Here is a 25,826-nt window from a genome sequence, read left to right on the forward strand (position 1 = left end):
TTCGCCCTGCATCATAAACACCCGAAACGGAAGAAAGAACGGAAACCCGTACCTGCGTCCAACTGCTCCGTCATACTGCAGCCGCCTCCGCAGCCCCGAATGACGGAGGCAGATGCTGTCGCCACCGTCTCGGTGTCGTCGTCATCCGTCGTCTTCGCCACCGCCGCCAGTTTCGGAACTCGGCATGGGGGACGTCGTGCCGTTCGACACGATCCGACTGTCGGCCGACATTAAAGCCGTGAGCTTGGAGGACGTGTCCACGTGCCAGTGCGCGTGTTGCGACCCCGTGGGTAACGTGTGGGACGTGGGACGCCGGTGTTTCTCGCCGTCGCTCACCCGACCGGAACCGGCCCGGAGGAGCTGGAGCGGCGAACCGAGTTCGCCTCCGCTCCAATCGTCGTCCCAGTACTTCAAGATCGCCGCGGCCGCTGCCGAGTACGCGAAGACCGAAACCGCCGCCCCCGTCGCTAGGTCGAGGACTCACAGTTTAGAAGTCTCGTCCGAGATCGTCACTTCGCACAACGGTCATCGGGACATCGAAATCAAGTTTTTCACCATGCCCATCGGCCACCATCGTTGATGACGCGATGCGCTCTGCCACGGCTCCTTCGCACACTCTAGAAATGTTTTACTTTTTGCTCCTCCGCAAAACTCACTTTTTATTTTTATTTTTGGAAAACCAATTAACGTTTTCTCCCTTGTTCGATTGTCTGTACGGATAATATGTATAATAATTATGTACTGTGTTATTTTTTTTCTTTTTCTTAATTTTTATCTCTGCTCTTTCACGCGATTTAATTTTCAAATATTTTTAGGTCGACGGTCATTTTTACTTTGTTTTGCTTTTTTATTTATTTTTTTATTTCGTACATCGTACGGAAGCGCGAGACGTTTTCGTATGTTTTAGTGGTCTCAAAATTATAATAATCAGTATATTATTATGATGACAGGATAATAATGGTTATTATTAAAGCATTTTTATTTATTCGGTTTAGTGTTAACGTTATGATTTCCCGCCGTCAAATCGTTCCTAGGTTATGGTTCGATTTATTTAGAATATAACTTTATTTATTGTTTAATCGGCAATTTTTAAATATTGTGTTTTTTTTTTTAAATATTGGTATGGAAAATATTGTTCTGTACACAAATCGGATGTACATATTATAGTGATTAATTATGTGTTTGAAACACATTGTATGTTCCGATAATATTATATGACTTTATGGTAAAATTAATATCTTGTGTTACATTCATGTATGTGGGTAACACTTTATAAACGCATTTCAAAGTGTTGAAACTCTGAAAATTTGACCTAACTCTTAATTTAGTGTTTATCAATACAGTTTTATGTTTAACGTTTTCTTTGATGTTACATTTTTGAAGATTGTAGATAAGTAAACCACACACGTCATACCTAATCATTTATTTACATTATGTATTATGTGTATAAATTATTAATTTTTGAACATATAACAAGGTTATTGAATAACATATTAAATAAGAGAACATCTATTCAATTATTGAATAGATGTTTTCTGTGTTAACCTGGTCTTATTTTCATGGTCTCATATGTGTGTTTGATATGTTATATTTACCATGGCGTCATATATGGCTGTCGGCTTGTTAACACGAGTCTGATATTTTTTTTCTTTTATTTATACCTATAAATGCTAAGTTATTCATTTAAAATGAAGTCTTACTTAGTGTTTTTTGATGTAAATTTTCACTTTGGGTTTTATTATAGTTTAATCGCTTTGTGTCTTATCCGGCGGGTTTAAGGTGTATAATTATCTTATTTTAACCAATTATAAATAAATATTTTTTTTTAATTTAAGCTACAATCAAGTACCTATATTCATTTACTTATTTTATTTTTGCAAAACATTTTAACTGTTGTTATTATTATTATTATTATTATTTATTATTATTATTATTATTATTTTTTTTTTTTGATAAGTTTTTCTCGTGATTATTAATTTATATATTTTAATTGTAGTATTGATTATTGCTGCATAATATTATCATACCTATATGATAAATTGTCATAATTTATATTGAAATCTATAGTTGTTTACCATATAAAAAGATGGAAATATGAAAAAATCGAATATGTTTAATAAAACACATGGATTTTAAATTTTTTAAATTATTTTGTCTTAAAGATATCCTTATAGATGTTTCTTATTGATTGTCGATAAAAATTAAAAACATTGTAATGAATTATCATTAATCATTATACTTAATGGTAACGCATGTAATCGATTGACCTGTACATGTCATGCATGTTCGAGTTGAATATGGAAATGTAAAAATTAATTAATTTTATGTTAAAAAATAACTGTGTAGGTTATACATGGATGTTATTCTTGATTTTATTTTTTACTATTTAAGTTTTTTCCCATTGCAATTAAAGTCCTCGTGTTCACTACTTAGAATATATATGACATAATAAGTCACGTTGATCATCATAGAATCGTTTATAAAATAGTAACCATCGAGAATGTTGTTTATTATACAAAAATAAATTCAGAATTGTAGAAAAACAAAATTTATTTTCAATCAAGAAATAATAAATTTGTTGAAAGCAAAACGAAAGAAAAATATTCTTCATTGAAATATTTAATTTGCTATTTTTGAATATTGTTTGATTATAATATAATAAATATCGTATAGTTTTCTTAAAAACTGTGCAACTCTATTTACGTATATATCAAGTATATTGTTTTTAATGTACTTGTTTATTATTGACGAATGTTATTATTGTAATCAGTAATCAACAGTAAGAGCAATTATACATTAAAGCGTTTAAAAACGTTGTTAGGAAATTTGTCATAAATCTAAAGTATTTACTATTGATAATAATTGATTAATGTTATTCGGTAGGTGATAAGTACAGTCATGCGTGGGTATGCCGTTTTGTATTTGAATTGCGTTGACGAATTGATTTTCATGAAAATGTTTCGCGAGAAACTCCTTAATATGTTTAATACATGAGGCGCAGAACGAAAATATGGTTTTTTACGTCAATATAATATGTATTTTTTTTTAAATCAAACATATATTATAGATTAAATATTTATTATGAGTTAAAGATTTGATTAACCTACCTCCTGTAAGCTTATGCAGCTTGTGTTGTAGCTAGGGAGTTATGACTAATACTAAATAATATTATTAATGAAATATAAGCATAAAATAAAATAGTAATATTAAATATCGCAAATCAAATAAATCGAAAAAATATTCTTAAAAAGTAAAATTTCATAAAGAATAATATTAACGATGAATAAATGTAACAGGGTTATAGTTATAAGTAATACAACAAAATTTAATTTTAATGAATAATAAAAGCGCACATCATTCTCTAACTATAAAAATAATTTTTTATATACTAAGCATTTAATAGTAATAATTTCCCTTCCAAGTATATATTTTCTTTTTAAATTCAAAAAGCATAGAATTGAAGAAGGTTGGTCCCAAATAATTCATAAAAGATTTGTTGGCATAGTTTACCATCAAATCATAATTTCTCAATTCTCGATTATAACTTAATTTTTTATGTTATTCATTTAATTTAAATTTCTTTACTAAATACACGATAACAATTATTTTATAAAATACCTTTTTGGCAAATGTATGATGTATATATATATATATATATATAATATCTATTTGCCTTCCCACCGTTTTGGCTACCGTGCCTTGCCTAGTTCACTCGTCACCGAATAGTCTGCTCGTTAGATAATCAATATGTATATCGTATTTGACATGCAAACGTATATATATTTTATATACTTATATATACATAATTTCCATTGCTGTTGCCATTGTATATATCGTGGGCTATTCGCCGTTACGGTATATGCCCGATCGCGCGCGCACTTGTATGTGTGATTGTGATGCTTTCACCCACACGTTGTCGTTTTTAAATCGTTAAAATTACTGCTAACAATGTGGCAGCTGATAAACTACATTTAAATTTTAAATTTAATCATCGTAACGCATTGGCATGGGCAACGTAAATATATCAATGTGTTGATACCTGTAACCTATGTGTGTGTTTTTTTTGTTCAGTGATAATGTAATGTACGTACAAGTAGAGTTTTTATTGACTATAATATTATAATATGTTATTACTATGAAGCAATATTGATTAGTAATTAATATTTCTATATATGACATAATATTATGTACACGTACAAAAATGCTTGGTAAACGATTCCTGTTAATTGCAATACAATATTTAAATACAATGTATATTAATTTATAGTATATATTTTATAATAATAATAATTATAATATGACTTATGGGTGGGAGGGTGATTGACGATTATGTTGATAACGATGATGATATTGCGATAGTCAGACAACAGGTGGTCTACCAGAATTTAGTTTTTTTTTGTTTTGAAAAAAAATACACACCTGTAAGGCTGTAAACCTACTTTCGGGAGACGCAGAAAAGTGTTATACGAGACAAAAGGTGTTCCCAGTCGATCGAACGTCTGGCGCTTTTGTTACCGAGGGGGTTCGTATATAATAAATATTCGGGGTAGAAACCGGTTTACTTTCCAGTACATTAAACCTATGCTTAGGGCCAGTTATAGTCCCAGTGGGGTTTATAATTTGATATTATTATACATTCCGGTTGAAGTAATTATAACAATATACGTACATAGGTTACTGTGGTTTACGCACACATTGCACATCTACACGAACCCAGAATGCCACAGCAATACAGCACCCCCCGATAAGTATAAAACACGTATATGAATGAAATATTTTGCTTTCAAGACGGTTTTCCTTTATGTGTCGTGGATTCATTTAATGTTCACAATTAAATGCATTAAGTTATGTAATAGTACACGCATTCGGTACTTGTCTAGACTCTTGAATATAATAAATGTGCATTGTGTTTGTTGTTTTTGTTATAATATCGTCACACGTTGAAATGGGATACAATATGTATATACGTTGCTAGGTTATAATTTTTTTCATTCAGCATTTTCTGGAGAAATCTGATATAGTTCTATCGAAGGTTTTTGGTGATATAACGTAAGCAGCCGCATGGTTAAAATTCTATTGAAAATCATACATCCGTACGTTTTATCTATATTGTACCTATCAGTATGTGAGTAATAGTACAAATAATAAACGTTTGTGTTTTCTAAGCAAATTTGCGTATTTATTATTTATTGTTTACGCATATTATATTTCCTAGATTTTATAAAAACCCACATCGATTATTAGACCTCTCTTATTGAGGGTTATACATAACATATATTATATATACACTTATATATGTACCTATATTAAATCGATATTCGTATAAAATAGTTATATATTATAACACATATCTATATAAATCAAGTTAGTGATAATATCGTATTACTCTGTTGACTTGAATTATAAAATTGAGGTATTGTACCTATTTTTATCGTAAAAATCCTTGAAAACAATACGAGGCTTGCCGTTGAGTATTTTAACTTTTATTTGTTTATTTTTTGTCATAGTCATCATTTGCCAAATATGTAGTGAAGTTGCGTGCGTGCGGCTCGTGTAAAAAAATAATATTACAACAAAACGAGTGTAAAAAAAATTAAAATTAAAAACGAAATTGGCATGAAGGTCGATCACGTATATATTGCCGGCGGCCAGCTGTGTAGCAGCCTACTACGGTGTCAAACAAACAAAAGCTCTTTTTTTCGGCCGTTGTCCTCTCCTCCCGCGTGGTCTATGCTGCGAATCCGTGATATATACCGCCGCCGCCACTTCATATGTATGTGAATTTATATGTGATTTTTCGTTGCGTTGTTTTCATAAATTTTTTTAGTACGTCGTCAACCAGATTTGTCTTTAATCCAACCTCTGGCCGTTCAAGGACAACGCAGCCGGCGGTACTATACCTATTGTTTAAATCGGAGCTGCTTCACGCCGCGTATATCTTCATGTATTCATGTTTAACAATATTATAAATTATAATACTGCATGAGACGGCTACGGCGCATGCGCGCGCGTTGAAGTTTCAATATGTATATACTTTATAAGTTATTATACTCGTGTATACGCGCTTGGAGTGAGTTTTTATTATAAAACTATTATATTTTTATTCGTAATGACACATATATTATGCGTACATGTTTATGAGATTAGTGATAACAATACATATTATGTGCGTTTATTGGCATCGCAGATTGATAACAGAGAGCGCTGATGTAGTTTTAAATATGGTCGCTCTTTTTGGGATAATGTTATACAGAAGAGTGAAGACCATGATCATGTAGGATTAAAATAAAATAAAATGTTTTTATTTAATAATAATTATACTTATTATCTATATTGTTATTAATAATTATACATCATATATTATTGTACTCATTCATTGATATTTATTTTGATAATAATATAGCAATGATAATACCTAATTTAAAACATAAATCAATGTTTAATGTTAGGATTTAGGAACATAACTATTATTATTCTGAAAATTGTCTGCTTATTTATAAATTTAATTATTTGTTTATGTATAATTAATTGTTTTATAAAAATTACAAGTAATGAGTGTCTTGAGTCTTTCTGATGTTTTTAAATATGCTCATTGCACTCCAGATACTAGAAACTTTGTAGAAGGCGAACAAGTATTGCTTGCCAAACATGTTATTCTGTGTGGAAAAATTGAAAAGGTAGAATAGAAAAATGAATAATTTAAAGTAAAATATATACAACAATAGGTCAAAAATATATGACATTTTAAAGTTTCAAAGTTTTAGTGAATTATTCTACAAAACATTTTATTCAAAGTAGATTTACTTTTTAACTCCTTAGTTATAATATAATTTCTTAAAATTTAAATCCTCAGGATGATGGTATAATTTCAATTAAGAGTTTAATAATACAATCCTCACATATTCGAGATATGCCTCATGAAATAACTGGAAAGTTACATTATGAGAATAATAAGCTACATATTATACAGTTTGTTTGTACTTGTAAAGCTGGAGCATCTGAAAGTTGTAAGCATATTGTTGCAGTATTACTACATCTGAATAGGTAGGTACCTACAAAAGTAATTTAGATTACTTACCTATAGTTTGTATTTTGTAGTCCATAACAAACTTATAGTATGAGGAATACTATTTATTATTACTTATTTTTATACACTAAAAACTTATAAAGTTACATTCCTATGGGCTATGTAGGTATTTAACATACCTAAAATTTTTTTATTTTTTTTTGGTTTATATGATCACAATAAAATTATAGTATTTATCATATTATTACTTGTTTCTTATTTTATAAACTTGTAGTTAAATATTATATTAAATGTTCTATAAATAAAATTTTATTGTATTGTATAATATGATTATTGAAGAACTACTATAAATGAAATTGAAAGTTTATCTAAAACAGACATTACATGTCAATGGACTAAACTTAAAGAGCCATCTCTTGCAAGTTATAAGCCAATTCCAATAAAAGAGTTTTGTTGCTTTAAGAATGTTGAAAGAAACTTAGTACCTATTGACGAAGAAAATATAAGGTGGGGCCAGAACATATAATATATGTATATATTTTTCTCTGAAATATTAGGTAGATGTTAACATACCTAATTATTGCATTTATTATAGATCATGTTTTACATCTGTAACACCAAAGTCAGCTCTGACCCTGCATAAAGAAGGACGAAGATTGATAGAAGTTAATACTGAAACAGTTGTCAATGATACTTCCTATTTTTTTCTAAAAGAAGAAAATTTACTTTTAAAAAATCTTTCTAGTATAACATTACCATTAAAAAAGTGTTGTGAGAAAACATATTCAGAAATGTCAGCAGACGTAGAGTATATCAGAGAAAAATCCTTAACAAATCAACTATATTGGTCAAGTACAAGGCAATTTAAAATTACAGGCAGCAGATGTTATTCTATTTTCACTTACAGTCAAAAACCAAAATCTGATGATCAGTGGGAGTCCAAAATTAGTAATTACTTTTGGCCAAAAAATTTTTCATCAAAGTTCACTAATCATGGAATTGAATTTGAAAATGTAGCGAGAGATTTATATTCAAAAAATAGTAGTTCAAAAGTTTATAAAAGTGGGTTTATTACAAGTGCAACAGAAAAATGGTTAGGATACTCTCCTGATGGAGTACTTGTTGATGACTGTAATTATCCTAGTAAGTTAATTGAAATAAAATGCCCATATAAAGGTAAAACACATAATATAAATGAACTTATGTCTAATCTTACATACATTAAACAAACTACTGATGGTGCATATTATTTAAAAACTAAACATGCATACTATAATCAGGTACAGCTTGGAATGGTTATGCTAAATATCAATAAATGTGATTTTGTAATTTATAGCAGTTTTGATCATAATTATGCTATAATAGAAGTACCGTTGGATGAAAATTATGCTACAGTTTTACTTGAAAAATTGAAATATGTGTACTTTTCAAAAATGTTACATGTCATTTGTAAGTTTAAAAAATAAAAATGAATTTTTATTATTTTAGATCATAGTTACAAGTATAAGAATGTATTGTATTATAAAATGTAAAAATAAAGAAGAAAAACAAATAAGAACATATACACTGATTTAATTAAACAATTTTAAAGATTTTAAAATTTTATTGTAAAATATTTGCTTTTACCTATATTTTTGTGGTTGGGTTTTTAATTCAGTAAATATACTTTTACATATTTTAAAATTCAACTAATAAACTTATCATTTGCAAAAATAGGTACACAAAGGTTACATATTCCAGATACTATGGTCATAATGTCTGAAACTAAGTGAGCATGAGTCCATGGGAATTTATTATGAAAAATTTTGAATGCTTTTATTCTTTGGTTAATTCTTTCAATATGGACTCTTGCTCTAGCTATATCTTTTGTTAACAATGCCTCTTCTTTGGAAAATTGATGTTTGTTTTTTAAAAATGGGGGTCTTATAAGTTTTATATTATTAATATTACATATGCCATCTATTAAAAATCCCTTATCGACCATTATGGCATCAGGATATGACATTTTGTTAATTAAACCACTCTGTTCAAATATAACTTTATCTGAACTTCTGCCACCATATGGTTCACTTACAAAAGATATTAATCCTCCAGGAGTTATGCCAATCATAAATTTCAATGTAAATGTAGATTTATAATTGCTATACAATCTTATACGACAAGCTAAACATTTTGGTACTTGCACAGAAATCTCTGTACAGTCTAAAACAACTGTTGTATCTAAAAAATTGTTGAAACACACAGGCATATTAGCCAATATTTCTTGTTTTGTAGGCCAGTAAATTAGAGCTTTAAAAATATGTGCTAACAGAGGGATAGTAGAATTATATAATGCTCTACAAGTTTCTGCTGTTACAGATTTAAAAAGAATGCTCAGAACAATAAATGACAATTCTTGTTTAAACTTAATAAAAACTAATAAAATTCGTTCTTTTACACTCAAACGATAACATTTTGTGTATGGATAATATTTTATAAACAACTCTACTATTTTATCTAGTATCTCAAAAGAGGGGATTCCAGTCATTGTATTTAACTTTTGAGGTGTGTTCACCAATGAAATAAAAGGAATAAAAATATCTCCAGTGGTGACTTGAACACCAGCATCAACCATTTGTAATGTCATAGTTAGATCAGCACTATCTGAACTGGTATGTCTTGTTTCCTCTGTTTGCATTGTATTATTATCAGATTCAAAATTATCTATGTTCATCATTTCATCAGACCAATGTCTACATGAATGAGAAACTTTTGAGTCTGTTTTCTGAATAACCTTTACACAAAAAAATATATATATATAAGTGTTACATCTCACAGTGGTCTAGTATCACTTTGAATTTTAATAAAATAATGTAATTTTAAATAAATAACCTTATACAGATATTGGTATATATTGGTACCTACAAAAAACGTACAAACTTTTTACTACTTACAATGTTTTCAGGTATATTATTTCTAGTCAATACTAATGAACGTTCTCTTTTTTTGGGGGACTGAAGTTTAATTGATGATGTTGGCAAATTTTGTGATGGCACTGCTGTTTTTTTTAAAGAGGCATTTTTTAATTTATAGTCTGAAATACAGATAAAACGTTATATACAGACATTTTGCAACTACAATGAATTTTAATTCTTGTTTACCTGGTAATATAAAATCCTCTTTGTTAAAATGTTTAGAACAGACTTTTAACTGTGTTTTTGTCATATTTTTTGTATCCATTCGCAGTCTCATAACCCATGCTTTACGCCGATCGATCATTTCTTCAATTCCATTTTTATTTATCCATTTAACTTTGGACTGATTTTCCTTAGGAAACGTATGAAAACTAATGTTACCTTCACTCGAATAAAATGTTTTACAACCATATACTGAACAGTAAGTGTTACTCTTTCGTTTAGACATTTTAAAACGACACAACATAAATAATAAAAAATAATCAAATAATTAACTAGGTATTAAATAATAATTATGTAACATTATGTGTACTGTATACTAACAAGTAATTAATTAACTTCAACAAATTCGCAATATACCTAGGTACTAATAATTATTTATATAATATCTTATACATAACATATCTAATAATATATTGGCGGTAAAAATTAAAACTATACACGATTAATGTTATAATTTTATCAAAGTATGATAGTATAGTATTCTAAGTACAATTTTCCACTGTACACGGAAATGAAACAAGAAATTGCACGGAATGGCTAACTAAAAAGTTATGTGCGTTTGTATATGATTTTACCTATTAAATTGATATTTTTGGAAAAATGTATCCCAATCTTAGTAGTTCTGATTTATACCACCAGAGTGAGTTTTGTGAATCTGTGACACCAATAGTATTCCGAATACTGCGCGTGACGTGAGTCGTTGTTCTGGAAACGTACGCTACGTAAATAGTACAAATATACATAAATATTTATCTATGTATAATTAATGTGGAATGAGTTTTTTCAATAATGACTATATAATCTCAGAAATGACTGGACAAATTTTAATAAGAGCTATGTCAAAAGATTTCTTGAAAATTTGAGGATGTCTAAGCTTTTTTTTCAACTACTATAGTTCAATAGATTACCCGCACTGCTTACACATGAATTTCGTTTTGGCTTATGCACAAAAATTGAACAATTTATTGTTTATATAAGATTCAGTGTTGCCATAGGTTATAGAAATACAATTAAAAACAAAAACATTTTTTCGACCCGCCATGTATTTTTATGGGATTTTTTCAACGAAATTAATAATATATAATTTATTATTTATATTCAAATTAACAATAAAAAGTAATATTCTAATATTTATAGCTTATAAACTCAACAATTATTCGATTGATTTGGACTAAGTTTCAGAGATTGTTCTTAAAGATTTTAGGAAAGTTTAGAGAGTAGTTTGAACCGTGATAGAAAATATATTAAGTCTATCCAATTCAGATAGTATGAGTGGTTTAAACTTTAAAACCACTTTTAATTGGTGGCGCTGAACAAACTTAAGAAAAAATAAAATATTTTTATACTTATATTTTATTATTAAACTATACTACTTATTACTATATGTACGTCTGTACTAACAAGTAACAACATGATAGTAAGTGCCGTATTTTATTATTGTTCATTTTCGTAGACTGAATAGTACACTTTAATCTATTAGCTGATGAAGTCACAAAGTTATTAAACTTAACCTGGTAAATGCACCAAGTGTTGTATCCATTTGACCGAAGTCAGATTGCCCATCACCTCGCTACCTCGGACAGATGCGAGGTGACACACTGACACCATCCACATGTCCGTGAACCGCAGAGGTACATCAAAGCCAAAATAAACTTATATAAACGTATTTCATAATTATTATTGTTAATTTTTCCTGGACGAAGTTAATTATAATAATATCATCGACGGAGGATATGGCTATGGCCTGTAGTGTTGTAAAACGACAATAACGATAAAATTATTGTTATAATATGGCGGCGATGATATTGTGAAATTTCATTTCAACATCCGTTAATTCCCGTCCGCGGCCGGCGTACGACGTTTTTTCGTCGGATTACAGCGAAAATATATATGCAAACCGTATTTCCTATGTTTGGCATTGTACACTAAATAATAGAGCCCTCGTACCGGTATTGCATTAAATAATATAACATAATATATTTTATGTATAGATAATAAATTAATAGTTATAATAATAATAATAATATCTAAGCATATCAAAGTGAGCGTCGTGTTTTACACGCTCTTCGCGCAGTGCCGGTGCACTGTTTTGTCGAACGACCGAATAATGATAATAACAATAATAATAATAATAATAATAATAGCAGTTGTTGTTCTATAGTAATAATAATAATAATAATAATAATTATAATTATCGTGCCCCGGATACACCTAAACTACCGCTCGGCGCGGCTGTACATAATCCGGCGGCGGTGGCTGTGTGATCCCAATGTCACCGCACGACAACCGACTGTTGTTCGCCGCCGCCGCAGCAGCTCGATGATGAAACCGCCGGACCGTTGCGCGGTGTCGCGCGCTGTAATGATGTGATGTCGACCGCGTGTGTCCTAACATCGTCGACAGTATAATAATATCTATGGCGTATTTTTTGGTCTTATTTTTTTTTTCGGTTTTCGGTTTGCCGGCTTTCCCGCGTCGTGTAAACAAATCCTCGGCATTGATTTTGTGGGTCCAGATATTATTTGTAATCAAAATAATGAAGTTATATATACTTATATTATTCTTTTACGTGTTGCATATTTTTATTGAACACTTTTTCATTTCCATAACAAATTATGTATGCTGAAAAAATCGAAAAGTTTAATGGAATTGCATTAGTACGGACAACAGTTAATTAATAATTATATATACGGATCTCGACGGTTTGGTTGGCCAAGTTCGACCGTTTGAATTATGTTATTATATCCGGGGTCTGCTCTCCGTCGAATACAAAATAAAAAAACAGGAGATAGTAAAAATAGTGTAATATTATAATATACTATATTGCATGATATAAGCGCTGCTCTATATGTAAAAAAAAATACATCTAGCTATAATTCGGTGATTAAAGCTCTATTTTTTTTTATCAATTTGTCCAATACTTAGAGCTGAAATCATATTGATAATTAATGTGTATATTATACTATTTTTCAAATTTCTCATTTGAATACGTTCATCTCATTGCTGAAAAGTTACCTTTCACGAACGCATTAATTGATAGTCACGAAATTACCAGTTTATATACAAACTCAGATAAACTGCAGCCTGTAGCTATAGATATGTTTTTTTTTTTTTTTAATATTTCCACATTGAAAGCACTTTTTTGAGTAAAAATTGTGCATGCAGCCGAAATATGCCAAATAATAAATTTTAAATAAAACGGCGGAGGTAGTGAGGAATTATAATTCCCATGATCTTTTTTTCAATTATTTATAATTCTAATATTATCATTTATTAATATGTTTATTAAAAATAATGTAAATATAAATCAGCCTCATTTGTCTCTCCTATGACATAATCATTTGACCTCCACTGAACACACACATAAAATGTTGCAAGATGTAGATGACGGGGGTATAATAATATATTCTCGTAAAAATAATAAAGACATAGTGAACCCGTACGTGTTTGCGGCTTTGCGATCGAATGTAGTCCGGCAGTGATCAGAGCGCCGCCGTTGCCGGTCTTCTCTTGTAACGTGAATTTTTTAGTTCTACATAGTAGTAGTGGTGCCTCAACATTAATAGTATTGTTGGCGGCAACTGGCGGTATCGCCGCGATAATAACGTTAATTATATAAAGGAAAACGCGGTCACTGGAGGTAAATGGTTACTATAACTGATAGTGCTGTGCAATATTTCCCTTCGGTTTTGTCCGAAAACGTGTCTTCAATGTTTATCGCAGCTATAAAATATTTTAACTTTTTTTTATTTATCACGATTTTGCACTCAGACCATATTACAGTTCCTGTTGCAGTCGATTTGCACATTTATTTTTTAGAAAACCTAATATTTACTTTTTTTCTATACACCCACTACAAAAAACTTGTTATTTTTTTTCATTACTACTATCTTCTTCGTTTGAAGCCGAAATCAAACCAGGATGTCCCGAGTTCTTCACGGTGAACATATTATTTTTTTAAGTGTTATTTGATTGTATATATAATGACGTATAGAGAAATAATAAATTCACTATTTTTTTGTTTCCCAATAAGTAGGTCCCATGATGATTTTCACTATTTGTATTCGATTCTATTGATGATATTCAGTATACGGTCATTTCGACATTTTAATATTATTATTATTCTTATATTCGTCTGCGCATTGTAAGTATGCTCGCATGCACGTGTTTCATTGTAATAATTTTTGATTCATTTCAAGTTTTTAAAATCGTTTGAATTTGTTATAAAAGTATTCATATGAAATTTAAATTCATAGTGGTCTAACAATTGCCTATATTGTAGTCTATATATTTGTCATCGAATCGTTTGTTTTCTATTCGTGAATTGTATATTATTATTTATTGTTATTTGTTCGTATATGTGTACCAATTCAAACTCAACAGGGTTTCGCATTTAGGTAACTTTTTAAAAGCATTTCAAAAAAGTTCAATCTCTACCTATTCAGACTTTGCAAAAGAAAACCTGGACTGTATTTTTATTAAATGAGTGTATTCTATTGACTATTTGTATGACCATTTTAGAAATGTATTGTAAGTTAAAATGCAAATGTTATTTGCGGTATCACGACTCACGAGTAGGTATTATAGTGCCAAGTCTCAGTACTACATTTTGTTTATCATATTCAGCTTTTGATCTTGGCAAACATTTCCTACTGCAGTAAACTTATAACAAATTACAATATAAAGCTATATGAATATTTTAAATTCAACCGTAATGTTAATCGTGATATGCACTTAGCACATAATATAAGTATATAAATGTTAAATAAGAGTAAAATAGCTTTTTAATTTTTATCAATAAATAGTTTTGTAAATTTTTATCTTACGTACCTAAATGTTGGCTCTATTCTGCTGCTGCGTGTGCCAAAATCTAAAATTTTAATTTTAGTATGATGTGATCTTGCAGTATATTCTTTTATAACATGTATTTACTATTCTCTATAGCTTAATGTAAACAGATTTTAATTATATGTCTATTTAAATAGATTAACCACTAGTAATTATCACAGATTATAAACCCTCATATATAATGTATATCTTATGAATATATATATGTATAATATCTATATTCTTCAATATGAATTGTACATAATTTGACGTAGGTATGTACACTGTGTGGAGTTAGTCGTGATGTCTTGTCGTGTTATTTCGTCACCTACCAAATTTAATAAACGATTTCTAAGGATTACATTGTACGTTGTACTATTCTTATGACATCCGATAAGTTTCAATCAAGTGTGTAACTTATGATTCTACGTAATGCACGAAAAAATCTATGGTGGCGGTATAAGATATTATAATACATTATATATTTTAGATAACCATCATAGTATCCTATTTAATATATTTACGTGACAACGCGTTGTGCCACCGCCGACAATGGCATCGTCTCCAATCAGCAAAAATTCGTCCATGAACAAAAATAAATAAATATATATAATACGTACATTTCACTCGTACGTACATATAATATATGTCATAGACACAGATACTTGGAGTCGAGCGAGAGAGAGAGAAAAAAATGAAAAACCGTCGGTGTCACGACCAATTCGGGATGTAACTAGACAAACCAGAAAACCTCTGGAGTCAAAACGTGTATTGTTCATCACTGCCGGTATTGTACGATCAGATGAACTGGGCCAAGTAGACTGTGCGCCCCAATTCGCCGCCGGACCGTGGAAACCAACGCCGCAACAGCCTCTCTCGTTCGATCTCTTCGATGATGGTTTCATTATTGTGTGTGTATATATATATATATATTATCGGGTCGGCCGCTGTGTCCGTTACATATTATTATATAGATCGGTAATGTGTTTGGTACTATAAAGGTTTCTTTTTTTTCATATTTTATGATATTATTGATTTTATTACCGTCGTTGTTTCCATATATGTATCATGTAAGTATATATTATAATACAAAAAGGAAAATGTTCTTGTGTGTCAACGTTTCGTTTTTGAAAATAATTATAATCGATAAAAACCTCGGAGATCTAACCTAATTCATCCAGGTTATATGGCGGACATTGCACACAACAACGACCTGTCCGTAACGCGGCCGTAATTGATTTAATCGTTAATCGCGCGAGAAGTCCGCACTATCGGACTTGGCTGGAGAAAGAACGTTAATGTGTATAATATTTAATCTCTCTTTCTATTATATATATGTAAATTTCAATACTGAAAAAAGTATTTGTGCCACGACTTGGCTCCGAATCGATTGATGGGATTTATACACTTTGCATGTAGGTTAGGGTGGTCCAATTTTTTTACTTTTGAAATTAAGGTTCTCCACATGGTTTTTTTTGTTACAAACCACCTTGTTAACCATTCTACAAAATTCTAGCCCAATTCAACAATATTTAGGGGTCGCTAGCATTTATCACTTTTAGGAATAAGTTAAATATTAAGAAAAAAACCGTTATTTTTATTAATTTATTAAATAAACTAAAACAAATTGAAATATATTATTTTTAATTTGTAATTAGAGGGTTTTAATCTAATGTTCATTGTTCATTGTTCATCTTCATCACATTGGATTTTGAAGCAATGGGAAATTTTTCTATATGGTGAAAGTGAAACTGTTTTAACACATCCCCTTTTGACGGAAGTCTTGAGTATGATAATGTTTCTGTTGATTTTCCAATTAACCACACTGTAGCTGACGTTCTTGTAGTTTTTAATGTACTAGTGGAAGTCATTATATTTTGTCTAAAAAAAACCTAATAATATACTCGCAATACTCGCATTGTTTTAAACCTACTAAAGTATTATGTTTTATGTATGGGTTTGGTATGAAACGTCGACAATAAAAATATCGACAAGTTAAAATTTAAATATTAATATAACACGTAAATAGAAACATCGTCAAGTACGTAATATGTTGACAGGTCAGAATGTTGACAAATTAAGATGCTAACAAATATAAATTAATATTATCATTGATAATTTCAAAATAATATAATAATAATTCACAGTATTATAATAGTTATCATCACGTATATCAATAGATAATAATTATAGGTGATTATAACAATTAATTTTATTAAAAAAAAAAAAAAAATGATTTATACGCTTTAGATATAAATTTTTCGATATTTTAATTCTGTACCCTATATTATGTATTTGTAATTTATATCCTATGTTATTTTAACTATAATTATCAATAATTAATTTGTCGACTTTAATTCGTACTTTTTAAGATGTCGATAATTTTACCGTCAACGTAAATCGCCTCCCGTATTTATAATTTAAATATAATTTTCTACATAATATGATATATAAAATATTAATAATTTTTACACTATTCGTATGTACTCTAGAAAAATAAATAAATAAATCATAATATGTAGCGTATTGGACATAGGCACTACTAATATACTCACTTAATTTTGATGAGCGACGTTGAGTCAACAGCAGTTCAAAATAAAATGAAATCTATACATTTAACTAATGTAACAGAAAACGCGCGCGTACGATACATCGCGCGTATGATACGCGTCCATGTGAAACGGGCCTATAGATATAAACGCGTGTCACACAAGTTCACTATTTATACGACAGCTAATAATGCCGATAAGATAAGGCAGATAAGTAAAATACAATATATTTCTGTTAAAATCACAGTATGTTATTGTAATGACAATTCATTATCGACGGTAATGTTGAAAACAACAATTATTATTGATAAATTTCACAAATTTTATTTTACTTACATATACTAGCGACCTCTAAATATACTTAAAATGGGCTAGTTTTTGGTATACATATTTCTTTTTGGTAAAGGAACAAAAAAGTGTTTGTGGAGAGCAAGCAAAAAACATTTTTTTTTTTAACCTATATGAATTGGACCACCCTAATGTAGGTAGTAGGTATTATTAGCCTTTTCCTGGAAAAATGGTATTTGGTGTATGTAAACGTTTAAAATAATTTTAATTTATTGAAAATATATCATGATTTTTGTATACAACACATGTGCATATTATATGCAAATTTTAATTTTTTACAAAATGTCGACCCTAAAGTCTCCCTTTCCGGGTAAATCGTTACAATTTGAATATATTATTACGTGTAGACAAACAGATGAGTTAGTTTGGAGTGAATAAAATATGTGTTTTAGCACGTTCGGCGGTTATAGAGGAGACGATGACCGGCTAGACCGTCCACTGCCTCCATACCGTTCATACATAATAGTAATAAGTAATAACTAACAATAATAATTTTATTCTCTCATCGATTGCCGCTCGTACGTTGTTGTGCTAGCGTTGCGCTTATATTATACTATATTATATTCTATTCGTGTGGGACGACAAGACGGTTGATGGCCGGTTTTCTTTGTGTGCGTTTCGTCGTAGTCGTCGTTGTCGTCGTCGTTTAAAAGATGATCCGTACTCGTGTGCGCCGCTGTTACGATTTAGAAAGTAGACGGCTTTCACATCCGCGTGTGTGTGTGCGTGTGTACCCCCGCAACACGCGCCGAGTTATTACTATAAGAAAAGAAAAATAACCATTCACATATAATTTTATGTGTTTATATATTATGTATGTGTAAAATATATAATATATTAATCCCAAATATTATAGTACAACATGTACATTGTACATACAATGAGCTGCACATTTCTAAGTACATTCGAGGCACATTTCTTCTGCCTTTCTCGTCTTCGCCGGCCGTTAATAATTGTTTTTGGGATTTTAAAAATATTATATTATCTTTAAATTTCGTTTTAATGACGTCGCGTTTCGTAGGTTAGGACGTCGTAGGTGAGTGTGCGCAATTACGATGTATATACACATACACGTTTTATGCGTGTGGTACACTTTGTAGGTACTATAAACGTACAACATAATTGTATATATTATAATGTGCGTCCGATATGCGTTTGTTTCTGCCTCCGCGCCGGAGCAGTTTCGTTTTATCTTTGTATACTGTTCTCGGACACCGAATAGCACAATATCATTATGTTCCATCAAGGACAATTTTTATTTTTACTTTACCACGACAATGTACTCGTCGCACGTGTATATATATATATGCCCATGTTTAACCTTCTTTCGATGATAATTGAAGGCTTAACCGAGCTCAGCGGTGTATTTGAATGTGTAAAATGGCGAAAAAAATCCGTACAAGGAACCGAAAACCGCGATAGATAATTCCATCTGTATCGACCATTCAATCGGGTCTAGGTTGTGAGTCGTGTTTCGCGTTGGAAATCGGGTTTATTGGTATTGTGCGACGTCACACAAAAATAATTCTATACATAAATACAAATATTGTACCACGAGACGAAGGGAGTCCTGTCCTGTGCAGTCAACTGATAGTCAACATGCCGCGGTTATATTGTGTATAGTCTATTTTATTATTTTATCAGTGTGTACGGTGGTAGTAGTATAGTTGTAGTAGTAGTGAGCGGTTTACGTTTTGTGTGAGTATAGTAAAATACGAATAGTGTAGTAGTTGTAGTATAGTTTGGTAGTAGTATTATGGTAGTCAGTCGCCGTGTATACGTTTCACCAGGTCTACAAGACGACGTTGTCCTACTGACCTTCATATCGGTCGTCTCGCCCCCTCCTTTTGATTAATCGGTCTAAAAGTGACCGATTCTAGAAAATAATGATATTAACTGCTGCTGGCTACCCCTACCACGTCTACCAGTTCGCTTCTTTTCCTTTCTTTCTTTCTTTCTTTCTTTGTTTTTTAATTTTTTTTTTTTTTTTTTTTTTTTAATTAGACGTTTAAACACATTTTTGACTAAACTAACACATTTTTTTTTTGTTTGACAATTAATTTCATGACATTGATTTCCGGTGGATATATTTTTTTTTCTGTATTAATTCTGAATTTTTATAAGGTCAGGTTATAAGGACATGTCTTTTCATTTGTTTACTTATTCGAATTGCAGAAAAAAATTGAGCTACTATTAATATTTGATTGATAATCATCTTTAATAATACAATTAATAAATAACTGTAATTTGGTGGTTTTTAATTTTCGTTTAAATCGATTTAAGTTTAAATATAATTTTGCGTTGTATTTATTGTTTTTATAATTTAAGTTAAGAAAATTAAAACCATCTACCTAAATAGAAGAAGGAAACTATATTATAATTATAGGTATATATTATACTAGTTCGGTCATAATAATAAATTAATTTTGAAAACTAAACAAAATTTATAATTTGCTTTCTATTTTGAATATAAATGAATTTTTGAATAATAATAACGACCAAATAAATCATAATATTATTAAAAAGGGTAAATTTTAAATTATATTCCAAATTTGAATTTCTTCAATATATTAGTTAAAATCATATTATTAATAGTTTTATATTATTTATTAAATTAATTTTTTTTAATCTTTCCTTACTATTAAAATATTACATTTTTAACATTATTTTAAAGTAACGGAATAATTATTATGGTCTTGAATTTGGGTTTTTGGTATTTATAAGATTGAAGTGACTTCAATTTTATAATGTTTAATTAAAATGCATTAAATTAATAAATTTATTATATTTATATTATAGTTTATGTACAATGTTTTTATGACATTAATATATATTTATTTAATTTAATTATTTGAGTTTATGAAATATCCTTAAAATGTTTAAATTAGTATTCAAATTTTAATTGTTTTTGTGGTTACCCAAGAAAGATGACCCGAGAAAATGTACAATACTTGAATATTAATTATACTACTTTTCTAATTTATTTTTATATTATTTTTTTTCCTTGTCTTGCCAAAATAAACTGAATAATCATTATAGCCACGTTAATAAAAATCATCGATTATGCTATAGTGTTGTATAATTTGAATTGTTTGTGAATATTCATTTATATGGTAGATAGTTGTTATGCATACAATATAGTCTAACCTATTGTATTATACTAATTAATATTATAAATTTGTTGAATATATCTGGTGTTGATACTTAAGATACGCACTAATTCCTTGGCCGGTACAACATAAAAAATGTTAATACAAATTTTAAAGTAATATATTGCTGACCTTACGGATTTGTTAAAAATTAATTTATATTTTCGAGTGGATAAGTAAAAAATTCTATTTTCTGCCAACGTTAAATCAATTTATCAATGATATGAATTTCATAAGTTATTCAATATTGAACATGTTATTAAATACATAAATTTTAAATAGTTGTTTTACTGAAATTTCATTAACGTTCATATCTTAATTTGTATTATTAATAAAGAGCAGTTTGAGTCAAAATTAAAATTTTTTCGTTGAAAAATTGCTAGTGTTCTTATTTGTAATATCATTTTTTAGGATGTATAATAATTTAACAAGCTTGTCTTACATATTTTGCCAGGTCACAGGAGGTATCTCAATTGTGAAGTTTCGAAAATGTTCAATCTAACATCTTTGTACTTGTTGCAATCATAAACAAGTCTTAACTCGTTTGACAAGTTGCTTACTAAGAAATTAGCTATATGATAGTTAGATCATGATAAAATGAATGTCTTCCAACGTGTGCCTATATTCCTAGAAAATACACGACAATACGCGTTATTAGTCGTTAATCGCTAATCAGTTTTATAACTGTTACTTATGGACTACGGTATTTAATAACAATGTTATAGAAAGCACCTCTCATTCGTCATCCGTTATCGCATCAAAACAATGGCATTACACTTAAAACGTTATCGATCTGAAATTTTTCATTAATCATTTTTAGTAGTTCTCGTGAATCAAATGTAAAAGTTCAAATCATTGCTGTAAATTGTTGATTGTAGTAAATTTTACTTGGGTGTATTATTTTTATAGATTATTTTGTGATGTTTAAAAACCGTTAAAACACAAAATAATGATGCACCTATTTTAAATATTGGATTAAAAACACAAAGATTTTACGATACACTCACTCACGTGTTTATAAATAGCTAGAAAAATTTACATTTATTGATTTTCTATCAATTAAAATATGAACTATTATTATAATTAAATCCAGTATGGAAATAAATATGTGTTAGCATAATATTGTACTATTATTTTGGTTTATAGTTTTATAATAGTTAATTAACCTTTTTATACACAAGTTAATGTTTTCATACCATTGAATTGTTTATATAATTAAACTGGTCACGGCGAATCGGTATTAATAACAAAAAATAAAAGGATATTATATAGTCTTATGGAAAATTATTTTCATAATTTGCCCGTAAACGCCTTATGTTTGAACGTGTATACAAATTAATAATATCGTACGATACTGAATGTTGTACAACATCTTTTTTTTAAAGTTTTTTATAATTTAATACTTTGTAAAAAAGCAATGTATGCATAAGTGATAAAATAATGCTGATTATTTTTTATTTGTTAATCCACATAAACATTGTTGTTTATATTGAGTAACACGTATTAAAAATAAAATGTTATTTTCATGAGTTAATATTATCATTTTTAACGATATCACGTACATGGTATATCATATAATGAGTGCATTAAAATTTAAATGGTAAATACACGATGATATGATAAATATATCATAAAACTTAATGTTAATGTTGAAGTTAAAAAAACAAACACGATCCTACTTTAAGCTAAGATTAGTCTTATGGTTTCGTTTTATTATAGGTACGTATATTATATTGTCATTATTTATAACTGTATCATTTTATATTATATTTTAATTTTGTACATATGCGTAATTTAATCAAAATATCGGCTTACCTTGTATTTAAGTACAATTTGTGTTTTAATATAAATTGTATAGTTACATTTCTATCAAGTGAATAGCTGATTAGAACCCTTCTTTTCTACCAGCAATGTCTTGTTCGTTATTATATTGTAAATTTATTATCATTTTAACGCATATGCTTATTTTATAATATGTTGGCGAAGACATTTTTTTGCATTTATATAAAACTGTTAAACCGGTAATCTCTTACTAAGTACATCACACATTTAATTATAATAGTTTGAAATTGGTTAGCAGTAAACAAATAACTCCATATCTTCTTATAAAAATATTTGTGAACCATTTTTATCCTGTAAAGTGTTTATGTCCCTTATAAATGTCGCATTACGAAAATTCATTAGTTGTGTTATGTGTATGTATATTGTATATCATATAAGTGCACGAATACATGCGTACGGTGAACACCGCAGAATTTTATGTATTTTTGTTCAAAATAGTCGGATCACAACCACAGTTCATCGTTGTATAAATTTATTAGTATATTTTACATCTATTTCCCCTATTGCTGTGCTTTATTGTATCGTATTCGCTGAGTTACGTCAATTAATTGTCTATAAATGCATATGATGTCGCGTGTATAATAAGTGTATAGTGTGCGTGTTTTATGTGTAAAACATGCATTCGAGTTTGTTTTTCGTTTGTCATTCGTCGATCCCCTCATGACGTGATGTAATGTTCTACAGTGCATAATACTATAAGTCCTTATCGTACACTATAGGTACATACTGGTTGACGGTATATTAGCGTATATTATAATATAGTTATATATCGTACTGTAAATATATTTACATAGTATCATAATAGACGCATCTGCTGCTCAAATTCACTATTATGATATAATATACAATATACATAATACATGCACGTCGTTATGAGATTATAACAAGTCCGGTTATAAGTATTATATTATAGTGTAATATATGACATGTTACTACAGGGTGTTATTTTGTAAAGGTTTTACCAAACTTTAATCATCTGATTAAAAAAATGAATTAAAATTATATTTTCAAGATGAAAACTATTCTGATTTTTTTAAAATGATATTCTACTACAAAATACATAATATAACAGTTCTACAGACGTATCGAAAATAGATAAACCAATAAATCGGCTTGAGGTATCCTAAATATTGACTATTTGTTACACCAATTTTAGATCATCCATAATTTGCATACCTAGTACCTACTATGTTTAAGTTTTATCATTCTTATTAGTTATTAATATTAGACAGTGGACACCCTGTACATTGTAGTCGTTATCGTTGTTGGTCGATTTAGCCTTGCAGTTGTAGCCCGTATATAGTAGCAGCTGCGGTATACTATTATTATTTATCATAATAGGCTACAATGGTTTGCCTGAAATTACAAAATGGTCATGTCTCTTACTCTCTTTGTGTATTAATGTACTATTATACTATTCGTGCGTTATAGGCCGGAAAATTTGAATTATTGAGATGGTATCGTAGCTACCGTCAAGGAAGTTAGTAATTTATGAATATTATATTGAAATTAGTAAAAGAAATCCATGTAATGTAGTTGACAAGCTTCATATTTAGGCCTATGAAACTATATAGCTGTAAACTTATTCAAAAATTAAGATTCTTTTTTATTAATATTTGTATAATCAATTGCTATGTATTAATTAAACATTATGTAGAGCAGAAGGAATCTAAATAATCTGTAAGATTATACTCAATAGTAATATTAAAATCTATTATCTAATTCATTTAAAAAATAAATATTTTCTCATAGTCTTGTAGTTTCTGTGTAGTTTATCATTTACATTTTCTCTGTAAAATATAATTCAATCTTTCCTCGTACATTTTTTTCAATGTATGATACCAACGTTAAATAAATAATGTTTAAATAATGTATATTAGTATATAATTATATGATTTTAAACTTAAAACAAACTCTGTATACTCGTATTGTACGCATACGTATATTGGTTATAATTATACGTTTAGATCTCGACATTGTTAACAGACTATTCAGTCAATCTTTTTGTTTGTGCCAAATTTTGCATTCGCATGAAAATATAGGTGCAGCGTACTTTTCTTTATATGGAATTTTTGTAGATTAGGTGTGAATTCTTGTTTTGATTTTTAACTGAAATATTATTGTTTAAAATCAGTACGTTTTATGTTGGCGTTGAAAAAAAGATTAACTGAAATTGATTAACTGTCGTCAATATAACCATGAACTCGAGTATCTTGACCGTTCGTATGTGTAGGTAAATATGATTTTTTGATTGCGTTCATGCGTACAAAGCGATAAAAACGTGTCGATTTCTCAAAATAATCTCGTTCCGTATGTTTTTGTATAGTTTGTATTAATTATTTTATAAACTGAGTTGTTTATATGTATCATGATATGTATTAAGTTATAATATTATAACATAATCGGTGTTTGTTTTTATCGACTACGCTGTCGGTTCTAGTATCTAAATAGTAGGTGTACACTGTACACTGTATATTGGAATTACAATTTTCAGCTAAATAATATTATAATGTACCATATAATAATAAATCGATCGAAATTGCGTCCTAGTCGACCCGTTACAAAATCAATTTTCGATTAGAAACTAAGTTATAAACGTTGTTTATCGTATAGCGTAATGTAGGTATACGGTATACCTATATATTTGTAAGAAAAATAACATTAATAATAATGTATAAAATATAGGTGTTTGGTGGACGTTTGTAGGCGGGAGTTATTGTTTGCGAAAACTCGTAGCGATTATGGATTGTCTGTTAACAAATAAATAGTTTAATAATATTAATAATAATAATAATAGTAATAGAAATATATAATTGGAGACGACGGCAACTGTTGTAGCGCGTGTTGTGTTCGACCAAACGTTCTTGTTCTCGTCAAAACGGTGCAAAAACAAAGCGAAAAAAAAAAC

The 25,826-nt window shown here is 29.3% G+C and overlaps 2 protein-coding genes across 2 annotated transcripts in view; both read left to right on the top strand.

The window, feature by feature from the left end:
• Positions 1 to 25,826, top strand: part of LOC112601883 (CCR4-NOT transcription complex subunit 6-like) — a 65,947-nt gene that overhangs the window by 15,178 nt on the left and 24,943 nt on the right. The gene's annotated exons all lie outside the window — the stretch shown is intronic.
• LOC112601885 lies at positions 6,552 to 7,113 on the top strand. The gene is made up of 2 exons (XM_025349745.1): positions 6,552 to 6,677; positions 6,854 to 7,113. Exons 1-2 carry the CDS (start codon positions 6,552 to 6,554, stop codon positions 7,046 to 7,048), a joined length of 321 nt encoding a protein of 106 aa, XP_025205530.1. The 3' UTR covers positions 7,049 to 7,113.

This window comes from Melanaphis sacchari, unplaced genomic scaffold (assembly GCF_002803265.2).
Source record: "Melanaphis sacchari strain LSU unplaced genomic scaffold, SCAv2.0 Contig7_pilon_pilon, whole genome shotgun sequence".
In the NCBI taxonomy this organism is placed as follows: Eukaryota; Metazoa; Arthropoda; class Insecta; order Hemiptera; family Aphididae; genus Melanaphis; species Melanaphis sacchari.

Coding starts and splice junctions, on each gene's coding strand:
- LOC112601885 (XM_025349745.1), top strand. CDS start 6,552: ATGAGTGTCTTGAGTCTTTCTGATGTTTTTAAATATGCTCATTGCACT. Junction 6,678..6,853: donor TGTGTGGAAAAATTGAAAAG/GTAGAATAGAAA, acceptor TTAAATCCTCAG/GATGATGGTATAATTTCAAT.